Source organism: Trachymyrmex septentrionalis, unplaced genomic scaffold (assembly GCF_001594115.1).
Source record: "Trachymyrmex septentrionalis isolate Tsep2-gDNA-1 unplaced genomic scaffold, Tsep1.0 scaffold8, whole genome shotgun sequence".
In the NCBI taxonomy this organism is placed as follows: Eukaryota; Metazoa; Arthropoda; class Insecta; order Hymenoptera; family Formicidae; genus Trachymyrmex; species Trachymyrmex septentrionalis.
Genome location: NW_017305987.1, coordinates 4,040,202 through 4,054,158, shown reverse-complemented (window position 1 = coordinate 4,054,158; position 13,957 = coordinate 4,040,202). Strand labels below are relative to the sequence as shown.

Genomic DNA, 13,957 nt, shown 5'->3' with positions numbered 1-13,957 from the left:
CCCCCCCCCCCCCCCGTCCCCGAAGTTTCCTTTCACTTGCGACTGGACGGACGACGCGCTCGCATCCGTGCGACAGCGGGGATGTTTGCGACGCGAGAAGCAACCGCGATGTGTCTGTACGTATCGGCGGAGGGAATTTACTTGAATCTATCGCGGGCTATTGATCACCGAGGCTGTCCGCCCGCTATCGAATAGATTCGGCTGCAGAAGCGAGGCGCGTTGTGGCGAACATACGATATTATTTCTGATTGTGCTGAAGGCGCGGGAATCTCCGTGGGAATGCTCGCAAAGTCTATCCTATGAATCAGCCGCGGAATTTTCCGCAATCGATCGTTTAGCGTTTTCGCCTCGATCGAATTATCCCGGATAAAGGCGAGTTCTCGAGAGCGGTTCGCTGTCTCTCTTCGTTCACGCGATGGCTGTCAATCCTCGCGCCTCGTCTGTCAGTGAGCTCGATTAAATCTTCAATTTGGTCCACTCACAATAGGCCTGATACGATCGTGATTCACTGAGAAAATCCAATATCCAACGAATAAAAAGACAAGCACTTTCGCGAGCGGTCAGACTGAAACTGCGAGCTTCGGAAGCTCGCGAGGTGTCCACCGCGCAACAGGGTGTCCACGTTGCGAAGGGCACTGCTCCGGTTCGCGAGTCACAAGGATCCCAGACTCGAAGTAAGTCCAGCGCACGAACTACGAGCTCTGAGAGCAGCACTGAGTGTCGACTGTCAAAATCGCCTCTCGTCAGCGTCTATCCGTCGGCGTCGTATGCCGATTGGAGCACCATCGTTGCCGGAAGCGGCGCTCCTATTGGTCCCACTCCATAGCCGGCGAGAGGGGGCAGGGCACGGACGGTGTGCTGCCTCAACGTCGTCCTGGAGGTGAGCGTAGAGAGACAGCACGAGGAAGGACGGAGCGAGGAAGACGGAGGAACGGACGGGCGTCCAGGCAGGCATAGACAGGAGGGAGAAGGATAGGTAGAGGGTGGGCACAGAAAGGGAGAGGGAGAAAGAGAGAGGAAGAGGTTGGAGGGAGAGAGGGAGAGAGAGAGAGAGAGAGAGAGAGAGAGAGAGAGAAGGAAAAAGAAACTCTCGCGTGCGTGTCTCAAACGTGTGGCGTCCGGAAAGACACTGAGTCGCAAGCGCCACGCCGTTCGAGAGGCTCTTTCCCTCTTTGTCGTGCCCACCGATGCTCCGTCTCACTCTCCTCCGCCCCAACATCCGCTTTTTCCCGCCCCCACCTCCCACTATACATCTAAAACCTGACCCCACTCGTCGCGCAAAAGTGCGAGCGCGCACACCCCGCCGGTTTCTTCCTTCTTCGCTTCGCCGACGACGTCTCTCCTTCCTACACGAGCCAGCGAGCACCAGCTTTATCGACGTCCCTGTCTAGTTTCTAGGATCCAGATCCAGGCCTCTTCCTCCCGCCTGGTGAACGTCACCGTGGTCCTTTGGTGTCTACCTGCCTGGCCCGCTTGCTCGTGCGCTCCGGCTGATCGCGTCGCACTTTTTCACTTGTCCTGTCTGTGGCTCGCCTTCCGTCTCTACTTACTTTATCACCTCTCCCGATACCTGACTCTCCAGACTCTCGGACGCTGAAGAACGTAGGAGCTTTTATTCACGATTTAGCTGCTACGCTTCGAAACACTCTGACGAATTTAATTTTCATGCTCCGCTCGTTTTTAAATATATAGATCGACTTCTTTTTCCCTCAGTCTTGTTCCTTCGATCTTCGTCCTGAGGTTTCTCGAGCTGTAAGATCATCATTTAGAAAGACGAGACGTATTCGCATCTTTAAACGCATGATTATTCATCAGCAAACAAACATCGATCCACCGATCTTGCCTTTAAAGTTTTACCGTCATCTTCGTCTGCATCGCGTACGGTAGAAGAGGAAGTTGTGTCCCCTCCAAGTAAACGTACCTCTCCCTACCAGACTGAAACGTTATCTCCTCGTATCGCCTCGACTGCGGTATTTTGCCACTTTCGATTTTACTTAGCGAAGGGGCGCAGGGGCACTTCATTAATTTCACAGATCGATCAATTAAAATATGCTGCAAAAAGTATGCCATTCCATAGGTACATAACGAGATCGACCGGCTCACTTTTTGATTTTCGCCAACCACCCCGTTTTACTTTTCATGCATTTTAATGCTTGTAAAAATAGAAATCCTAATTTCCGAATAAATTAAATCGAAATCGTTTCACGCACGGAAAGAACATGTTTTTTGCTGAAATACCTAAAAAAGATTATGGAAATAATTTTTTTGGACTCCGAAGATAAATATGTAAAATGCACAAACTATAATATTACAAAATTTTTGCCGTATCGCCATCAATGCTTAAGCATAGTTACTTCTCCATAGTTACTTCAACCAAGGAAATTATTAACAGTTTTTTCCGTGTATCATTAGAGCATTCCGCTATTGCTCGAAATATCATATAATCACCGATTTTTTAATTGTTATTATTATTATTATTTAGACTTGTTTATGTTAAATTAATTATCTTATTTCAAATAATACAACAAAGTAAATTCTGAATTTGAAATATCTTGAAGATTTATTGTATTTCATGATCAAACTACGAAAGAATTTTTTTCAATTCTAATAATAGTAATCGCGCGTTAATATCCAAATTTAATGTTGCGAACGTAGACAAAGATGTTCCGTGGCGGCCATTATAATTCGCGAAAGCGTGTCTCGCTTTGGGTCAGGGCCATCAGGATCGGGCATCCGTGGGCAGGATTCAAAAAGAATCCCGCTATCTCTGTCCTACCTTCGATCAACGCGGAAGCGTTCGGCAGTTAGTCGTAGCTGAGTGTAATTTAATAAAAGACAACTCTCGGTAAAGGAAGATCATTTTAACGAAAGAAAGAAGATTGGAACATAAAGAGGAGAACACCGTAAAATCGAAAGTGTTCTCATAAATAATTACAACAGGCTTAATTACAACATGTATTTATTTATCTGCGTAAAAAATTCATAAAATTTCTCTCCTTTAAGAAACTCTGTTAGGAAATCACAGAAAATACTTTCCAGTTTTTTTTTTTTTGAACAATTTTTTTGAGACAATCTTTTAACACTACATTGTAAGTTTCTTGTAGGAAACGTGAGAACTGTAATTTTCAATGTCGAAATATAATTATTTTTCGGTTCTTGTATCTGTTTAAAATAAAGTTTTGTTTATCATTCAATCATACCGATTGCAGTTCTTCTTTCACTGTGATGATCGTACGAGGAGAGAAAAAAGAGAGTGCGGGAGGGCCCGACATAAGTTACGTAGTGAAGGTATGAGGTTCTGAATCACCAGAACCGGTCCGGTAGACGCGATGCCTGTTGTGCGAACGCGGAAACCACGAGAGACCTGCGGACTCTCGCGAGTCACGGAAGGATTCCTTTCTCCTCTTCGCTCACCGTACTTCTTTTTATATCTCTTGCTTCGTTTTTAGTTGCCTCATTCTCTCCTTCCTCTCCTTTTGCTCTCTTTTCATCTTTATTTTATTTCATAGAGATTCGTCAGACACTTGTCTGGTGAATTTTCTGTGTGACCAAGTATTCTTTATTTAATTACACATTAGCATAATTTTTTCATACTAATTTTTTTTAATTTTGTTCGATAAAAAAAGAGAGAGACAAAAAAAAGAAAGTTTGTTATATTTATATCAACATTGTTGCATATAAAATTACAAAGCAACTGCAGTTTTATTAAACAAGCCGAACTTTGTCGCTGCTTAGTTAAATTTTACATTTTTATTCATTTTACAACAATTATTGAAAAAAATTGGAATTAAAATAGTTTTATCAATGATTAATAAATTACTAAATTCGATAATTTATTCTTTTACTTTCTCTTATTTAATCTAAAAAATATTTTTATTGTTATATGCATAGATTAAATGCCGTCCATATTCATACGTTCTATCAGCTTGGGAGATCTTAATGCGAGCAAAGACGCCACAGCTTTCCGGCTAAAGGTCGGTCGGGAACTGAAACGAGTATCGAGCAACCTGTTGATTCTGGACCCTTTCACTCCCATCTTTGATTCGTGCTAAGAGGAGAGACGGTGCCATTGATTTATCGCAATATAATCTGATTATTTCATAATCTGTATATGTTATTTTATAGTTAAAATTATCTTTTCAATTTTCTTGAATCGGTCACAGTGAAACTTTTAGCCATTGATGCTCAATAATAGGATGTTGAATAAGAAATCGCGGAAGCCAATCGATTCCAGCAATTTTCAGTTTGAATCTCGATAGCCCGAATACCCGCCGGTTTCACAATCTGGTTGAAGCAACGTTTCGCGGATCAGATCAGAATGTCGGAACCGGTCGCTTTAGGACCGGGCCAAACGTGAAAACGAAACTTTCGGCGACTTACTTTCTCCTAGGCGTGCATTCTCTCCGCCTCGTTATTACAGAATCGGATGTGGGTTGCCTTCCAGAGGATGGTCATCTTTTTCCGTGTGAATACGACTAATAATTCAGTTGCTAAAAGCGGAACGCGTGAAAAAGCGCGCGTTCTTTCTTCGAGTTTCGTTAACTGATTTACTTTATTCATTGCCGTTGTAATGCGAAATCAATGAATCTTTTACAGGATGACAGAATACACACAGAAAGAACGATTTTGCTGCAAGATCTAAAATGTTGCTGGAAATAATTTTGTTTTCGTGTAACCATCAAAATAATTATGCTCGTAATTCAAATTGGTTGTTAGAATCAAATTTTTCGCAGCATTGCTTATTATTTTCTAATTATATGTAATATAAAATAATTATTTTGACGTTTGTGGTCTAACAAAATTATTTTCAAATCTGTATCTAACAAAATTTTAAATTTTTTTGTAAAATCAATATCAAAATTCTTCGCGTGCAAGGTTTTTCAATCTGTTTACTGCAAAGAGTCTCCAGGTGTAAATCTCCAGGTCGCGGAAATTTTGAAGAAGATAAAAAGAAGCGAAAAAATTTAGAAATAAACAAAAAAAAAAGCGAAAATAAGCCATGAAGTAAAAAATAATTTAAAAATTGTGAAAATTATTTAAGTTTTATTGTGTTTATTCTCATTTTAACCAAACCGATATCTTATCATTGTAATAAAATCGCATTTAAAGTAACAAAATAAAACTTAAAAACTTGACTGTTTATTTGTGAATGTCATGTTAGCGGTTTCCGATAAAGATTACACTGAGCAATGAAGCGTGTATATTTAATGATGTACTTCTACAAATTTGACTTGTCATTTAATGTGCCGCGAATAGAAAAAAGTTGAAAAACGTTACGCTAATAGTAATTTAATATAACTACTATTTAAACTGATGATGATCATAAAATGTGACACAAGAAGCGCTCGATATTTTTGCATTTAATAAATTAAAAATTTCCGATCAAAACCTTTTTGCCATACAAAAAAAAACCCTCTATAGGCATGGATCAATAAATGCATATAAATTATATCAGTCTTATATAAATTTACCATTGCGTTAAAGCCACAACTGCACCGTATCGATAAGTATGTTTCCCCATATTCACGTTTTTGCTTTCGCTATTCGAATAATTTAATTCGCTTAGCCTTGTGAATATTTTTGCAATTCTAAAGTTAAAAAAAGTTAAAAAAAGTTAAAAAAAACACATGAATTTTTACTTTTTTACCTTCTCTTACCTAGAATGCGCACGAGTCAACAATTTTTTACATTATTGCCAAGTTTTTTTTTTAAGCAAGCGCGTGCTCAATTTTTTTACTAATTGAAAAGAGATTTGATCATTTTAAAACTTATCTTGTTTTAATCGCTACTTTTTCGTTATTATGCAAATGTATTTCATAATCTCCTTAGTTAAAAAATGATAGAAAAATTATAATACATATATTTACATGAATATTTAGAGATTATTATTAATTATTATACATATATCACGTAAAGAATAATGTAAACAATTTCTCTTTATTCAAAATTTCTATATATATAATAATATAAATAACTTAAATTAAATTTAATCTTCTTTTGATGGTCTTCAAGAATAAATTTTTTTATAAATATAAAAGAAGGAATATTTTTAAGAAAAAGTATTTTTACTTACAATATAAATAATTCAAGTTCAAGTTGCAAATCTCTTAAGAAATCTTATCTCGAATTAAAATATGAATGATCTTTTGTTATACATCGCCTCTTATAGAGAAGCTAAAAGACACTCGTCACCTAATAATAATAGTATCTAATCATTCCAGCAACACTTATCAATTTATTTTTTCTCTTTTAATAGTAAATAATTACAGAGCTACGCCGTGCCGTGCTGTATTATTGCTGTAACTGGAAGTATACTTTACTAACTAGGCAACGTTCTTACTTTCATTTTAAGACACTTGAAAAATTCTCGATTTACAAACGCCATATGTTTATTATTCAGAAAAAAATTCGGATAAAGTAATATCAACGTAATTAATCACATAGACAGTATCTTCACTGCACGCTACATATTTACATTAATAATCATTCAAAAATTTATTTTTTTTTTCCTTCATCGTTTTCTGTCGCCTCGATATATACCGTTTAATTTGCGTATCGCATATATAAAACGGAGTCTGGATTAGATAATCCTTCTAAGAGTGTTGCGTCTAACGATGCAACGGAATCGGTCCTTATAGGTTCACGAAGAACAAGAACGAGAAGTTTGCGTATGGACGCTCTTGCGGTACAAAAAAAAATCATGAACCTGGAAGCGGCAGCGCGTTTATTAATTATTACCTTTCGGTAAATACCGTTTGCGGGACTTTCGTTCGCGACCTTTCGTATACGCGGATGCAACGTACATGACAGAGACCCGAATGGATCCTGGCAATAACTTCGCATCCGTCCGACACAACTCTCAACTGCTGACCGCATGTATATACGTAAGTCAGCACGTACTTATTATCGCTCGAATTGATTGCCGGTACGCGAAGTGTGGCCGATGCAACGGATCCGACGTAGCATCCGATAGTATATTTGTGCATCTCACGGAAATTTCCGCAATCGTTTCCCGATGAGCTCATTTAAGCGATTTATTACAGAAATATACGCGGAAAGAACGATTTTGCTGAAAGATTTCAAATTTTATACACGAATCTGAAAATCATTTTGTTAGAGACTCATCTGATTGCTAAAATATCAACATTTTTTTGTAGCATTTTTTTATATCATTTCTCAGTTTCTAACATAATTATTTTATTGGTCCAATAAAATTATTTTCTAATCTCACACTGCAAATTCAAGTGTATAAAAAAAGTGACTATAATATATGTGTATGATTAGATACGTTTCCATGTAAAAATAACACACTATACTGGATACAAAAATGGATTAATATAATACATTTAAATATGTACAGTGTCATTTTTATATACAGAAAATCAATTATACACACATACATTGCACACTTTACATACTTTTTAGTACTGTATCCATATATTGTTGGAAATGTAATCACAAGCTTCCTTTATATTTAAATGAAGTTCGTGGTTATGCATAAAAATTAAAAGTAACGAATGATTTAACTGAAAATTAAGTTACAAAAAATAGTTATTAAATGTAATGAACGAGTACATTAAATTTTACAAATTTTCATGAAAAATACATTAAATTTCATGTACATGTACACAAATATACTTTACAGTTATAAATACATTAAATTTTATATAATGTCATGAAATTAAGTTCAAATTGCGTAACTTAAAAGTATATTAAGTGTTATGGAATTTTTAACAGTGTAGCAGAAATCTTTCTATTTGAAATCTTTCAGCAAAATCATTCTTCCCCGCACGTGGTATAAGAATGTAGAACGACATCTGTATTTGGAGAGAATACATATAAACATTCTTATTTAATTAATTTCATTTGTTAAACTTTTGAAGCGCAAAACACAATTCTCGAATTTCTATCTCCTGTCGTACAAAAAAGAGAAGATATATCGGGCGTATCGTTTTCTTATAATTAATTCGCTGCAGTCCGTCTATCTAAAATAAAACTAATTCAATTATCGCTATCAATTTCGTCAATGATTCGCGCACGTGGCACGTTTAAGCACGGCTGATTATTTAAGCTGCTCAGTTTTTTATCGTTTTATTTACTAATCCAATAGATACCGGGCACGTGCTCTCAGTACATCATCGCCTTCAGGAAGCGCAGCGGGCGTGTTGAAATTACACGTGTAGCTTTTATAATCTTTTTGACATAAATATTCTGCGCGACGCCGCTAACATCTGCTTGTCAGCTGTTAATTGAGCCGAGCTCGAAGCCGTTAGATCAAAAGGAGGTTCAAACGCACTCGTAAGATTCTATATGACGCAAAAATAGAATATCGCGCAATTGCAGAAGTCGCGTATTTAATATAATAATTTATTGGAAATAATTGCGATCGACAACAGGAGACAAACGCTAATAACTTATTGGAACGGCAAGCTTTTGTTAATTAACAACGCATGAATAATTATATTAGTGTTAAGTAAGAATTCATAAATATCAGGACAATTTTTTTCTATATCTCTATGAATATTCATCACAAAGGTATTTTTTAATCACTGACAAATACGTAAGGTATTTTATGCAATCAGAGTAAATGTTGGAGGAAAAAACAACAGATTGTGTATGTGTGTGTGTGTGTGTGTGTTTGTGCGTGTGTGCAAAGTAGCTTTTAAATAGTGAGTTAAGGCCGTCTTGATTAATTATATGTTTCAATAATTATATTGATGATTTTGAAATTGATCGTACTTAGTACTACTAGAAAAATCGACGAAGAAACTTGCGAGTTTATCGTGCAAGAATGTCTTACAAAAAAAAATCGATCGGTCATTTAAAATGAATTTTTAAAAGCATATAATTTGTTTCTTAAAAAAATATTATACGTCGAAGGCAAACGTCAATAGTTTGCATTTAATTCATTTTTGTTGAAAGATATATTTAACTCGTTCATCTTTCTGTACAACATTACTTAATAATTTAATATAGTTACCGGCTGTAAACGATGCTCAACAATCGCGGATTGTCGATTGAAATAATTGACGCAAAAGGGAAAGTTATACCGCGATAATTCTGGGAGCATTATGCGATTATCCACGCACGGAAATCAGTACTTGTTAAGCAGTTGTGCATCATTTTTTCTCCATCGAGTTGAGCCCGAACGAGCGTGTTGTCTTGTTGTTTACCTGTCACCGGCACGGAAATTTCATTGAAACCCATTATTAAATGCATCCGCGCCAGAATTCGACCTTAATCACCGCGAGACAAACTCCGTGAGGAAAGACCATAGAATCGACATATAGAATGGACCACCGATGGCGATGGTAGGGATAGAAACATGAGTAGAGTGAGAGGTAGATAAATGGATGAACGTTCTTTCTCTGTTTATACTAAGTCTGATTGGTTGGAGCAGTACTGCTGGATCAACAACAACCAATCAGGCTTAGTAAACAGAGAAAAAACGTTCATCCATTTATCTACCTCTCATTCTACTCGTGTTTCTATCCCCACCACCGCCATCGATAATCTATTCTTTATGTCGATGGGAAAGACACGAACATCATGCAATGTCGACACGTGATATTAATCTTTCATAGATACGTAGAATGAACTGTCTTAAGACACAATCGCTCGTAAATTTTTTTTACCATCAAGGAACCGCTTCATGCATAAGAGATAGTTTATTAATCAAAAATATAATAAAGATTTTAGTAGCTTTATCGAAAAAACCCTTTTTTCTTTAATTATTTTATATAAAAGAGATCATTTTGCAGCCGTTCTAAAAGTTTAAATCGAATTTTTAAACGCTTCTTTGAAATGGAAAGCTTTTCGAGCTCAAGAGAATCGAATACTTGGGTACAAACTGTAAAATTAATGTCGTTTTAATTAGCATAAGATGATTCTGCATTTCTTTATTCATAAAACATAATAAAATAAAATGAGAAATGAAAACATTATTCGTCTTCAGTGGATCTGTGATGCGCGAAACTGAATTCCATTAACTTAATTCGATCGCTGTTTCTAGAATGAAACGTTATATTTTAAGGAATAAAATATGAAACCGTAATTATAACAGTCAATTACGATTAATATGAACATCGAACTGCGATTAGAATTAAAAAATAAAGATTAATGTAAATACAAACATCCTAATAAGAAATTAAAAAAATTTATTAGAAATTATAATATTTTTTATTTAAAAAATTTAGTCGAAACGTTCTTTCAGTTAGTACCTCAAAAAGCAACGCAAACACACTACATACTCGATCAATAATTAATCAATCAACTAACAAAAGAGAGATTACTATCGATAGTCAGGTATTTCTATCGTACGATAAAACAGGTGAATAACGAAGACACCTCCATATATCATAATTACGATTGATTATATCTCAACTCGAATTGCCATAACGCGAACACATGTAGGCAGACTATTAAAAATGGTTGAAATCATGACAATAAGAACTACAATAATAGAATAATAAAACGCTTAAATTGTCTGGTGACTTAAAGCGTGAGTTGTTCCGAAGAATGATTATATATTCACAATAAGTTAAATTATATTACATATCTATTAAGTGAATATCATAATTAATGTATCAGAGTTCTAAAATCAGTATACACACATTAAGGATAAATTACAATATTTTTTTAACAAAATGAAAAAATTACAAATTTTTTTATTGTGTTTGAAAGTAAATACAAAAGTACGATGGCGATTTAGAACCTGCATAAAAAATTATTGCAATAAGACGTAACAAGTTTTTCAAAAATAATTAAGATAAAATGAGAAAGTCTTCATTGAAACTATAAAATTGTATTGTACAATATATATTGTATATATTAAAATATAAATACTAATTCCATTAAACTGTTTTATATGTAACATTTATTTGTATACAGAAAGCATAAAAATTTTTAATTCCAGTCACCTTCTGCAAAGTCTATATACCTACACTTGATACATCCTTAACATATAAACTTTTACAAAACGTAAAAACAATGAGAAAAATTTCCATTTTTATTTGTGCGATTTGTTCATTGGTTAAATATTAAAGACATTTCGAATAATTTGAAAGTTTTGCAAAAAGTCGGCGTCGCATTATTCGTTTCTTAGAACGCGATTTGAAAATGATAAATGAGGATGAATAACATTTTAGAGACGTACGCATGAGGTTTTTTTCTTGCTCTCCGTGACTATCGCAACATGAGTAGGTATGAAGACATGACAGGATATGACGTCACAAGGCCGGGCAACTCTTCACGTATCTGCCGCCTCTCTCCCACCCTTAGTATTCGTGTTTCTCGCGAAATATCGCGTCGATCGAATGCAACTTCGTACCTGCATGATGATTTGCGCACCCGCTTGTTCTATCTGCCCAAGATATTTGTCCAATCAACGAATTTTTTATTTATCATGTCGATTGTATTTTTCATTTTGTACTAAACTTCTTTCTTATGACCTCTGTAAAATTAGCATTTCAAAAATTTCGATTATAATTAATATAAGAGAGTTCTGATTCTTCTCAATCATCTCGACAAACCGACTTTACAAATTTTTACAAAATTATTCTTGAGAAATAATAACCGAGTATCACGTACACAGTAAAAAATATTTTATATTTATGTTAAAATTGTTCCACTCAAATTCTTGTTAAAATTTAATTTCAAACTGATATTCAATGTTTCTTAATGTGTCAAAACATAATTTATGAATAAGTGAACAAATAACATAAAAGTAATGTAGTTTAAAATGTAAATTCTAACAAATGTATAAAATATGTATTAACTTAATATATCATAAATGTCAATTTTATTGAAAAAACATTTCCACATTTGTTTGCAAATTGTGTATTACATATCGATATTATACTTTTTGTGACGATTTCTTTATATAATATTTATATTACTTTCTAATATATTTATCTTGTTGAATTAACACAAAAATTTGAGTGGACCATTTTCACAACCATGTGAAATGTCTTAAATTTAATACAAATTTTTCAATTATATACAACAGTTTTGTTAGCTAAAATACCTAAGCACATTTTTATTGTACTATTTTCCTAAAATGATTATATCTTTTCTGGAATGATTCAAAAATAATCATTAGAAATAATCGGCTGTATTCGTTGCTTTATAATTAAAGTCTCTATTTTCTCTATAATCTACGAAAATATTGTAGAACATAAAAAGCGTGGACGTAGAACGTAACTGATACAACGCATGCAAAAGGGAGCGACTCGTCGTATTGTCGTTTCCGATTTGAGGAGAGACAAACTCTTCGCGTCAGGAATCCTTTCGTGGATCCTTCGGGAATTTGCAAAATAAGAAAAAAAATGATCGTCGATGGTCACTTACCCTTCAGAGAGGATGTTATCATGGGGTCACCTGAAAACGATACAATTATAATATTGCTATTGAACGTTATGATTTGAAAATGAAAGAGATAAAAAAGAGAAAAATCTCTAATCGAGATTTTCTCTTCTTCCCCCCCCTCTCTCTCTCTCTCTCCCCCCCCTCTCTCCTTCTCTCTTCCTCTCTCTCATTTTACGTGCATTATATACGACATATTATATACTCGCGCGTGTGTCGAAGATCACATGGCGTTCGCGGCGCAACGAATCGCATTCTCCGGAGGTGGAGGCGAAGTAAAACAAAGCCCAATAAAGCGAGGAGGGAAGAAGAGCGGACAAAAGGGTCCCTTTCTTTCACGGAGATTGCACGTCCGCATCGCGATGCATACGAGGACGAACGCATAGCGTGCATCTCTCTCTCTCTCTCTCCCCCTCCCCTTTCTTTCTCTATGCGTGCGTATGCGTGCAGCCTCCCACTTGCGCATTATGACTCGAGAGATAGAGTATCTCTCGCGGCAGGAACATTTTCCCGGTTCTTTTCTGCCGCCCGGTGATCTCTGACCCCGAGGCCCTGCCCACCCGGGCCCACGCGCCCGCGGCCACTTTCCTGCTCTCGGACCTTCACCGCATCGCACCGCACGGCGGATTCCGGCGACCTTAGGGTCTCTCGGTGGTGCTCGCAACACCCCGCTATTCCTCTTCGCGTACATTATTTAAAACAGCGAATAGAAAATGCAGATATACCGACGCGGCGACAGCGACGTCGTGTCGCGCCGCGCTGCACGTGCCGCGATTATATCCATTTGCGATTATTAATTATTCATTAATACACCGGCGGTTTGTGCGAACAGTCTTACGGTATGAGCATCAAAGGTAATTATACGGGATGAAGGATGAAAACGTTTGGTTATCCACCGCGCAACATATGACGGGTAGTTATTTATCTAAAGCGTTCTTATACTTGTTGAAACTGTTAGATGTTTTTCTAGGAGGTAAATTTGTTAGATTGTCTCACATCGCATTTATTATAATTGCACCTGCGATGAAATATTGTTATAAAGCTCTAGCAATCGATAGTAATTTTATTATGATAATTATAATTGAAAATATATTCAATTAATTTTCACCTCCATTGAATTTCATTATAATAAGTCCTCCATGATAATCGAGATTCTTCGTTAACCTAATTACACCTTTGTGTATATTTTGCTCTAATAATATTTGCCAAAGGTAAATAATTGAGCTGTTATCTAGAGATATCGTTCCGTACACTTTTATGAAGTGCGGATATATAATTATGATTATATAAGAAAAATAACAGAGAAAGAAGTGATTATTTATGTGTATATTAATATAATCTAAAGTAAATTGGAATAACTAAGGTTTTCTCGTTTGAAAGGTCAATTCTGATCATTTATAAAGTCGGAAGTAATAAACTCTTAATTAAAGAAAATATATCAACAAGTTTAACGTTAAAAAATATATCTTTGTTACAACAACGAAGTATCTTATTTAAAAAAAATTATATAATTACATGTATACATAATTTGCATATGGTAATTGAATCCTATGTAATTATATATTGAACGTACATAAAATAAAATAATTATATA

At 35.6% G+C, this 13,957-nt stretch overlaps 1 protein-coding gene across 1 annotated transcript in view; it reads right to left on the bottom strand.

Annotated features, from left to right (window-relative positions):
• The window catches only part of LOC108754530 (thyrotroph embryonic factor), an 87,418-nt gene that overhangs the window by 36,301 nt on the left and 37,160 nt on the right, over positions 1-13,957 (bottom strand). The window contains exon 2 of the mRNA XM_018496922.1: positions 12,349-12,378. Within this exon, the coding sequence (XP_018352424.1) occupies positions 12,349-12,378 (30 nt within the window). The remainder of the gene's footprint in view (positions 1-12,348; positions 12,379-13,957) is intronic.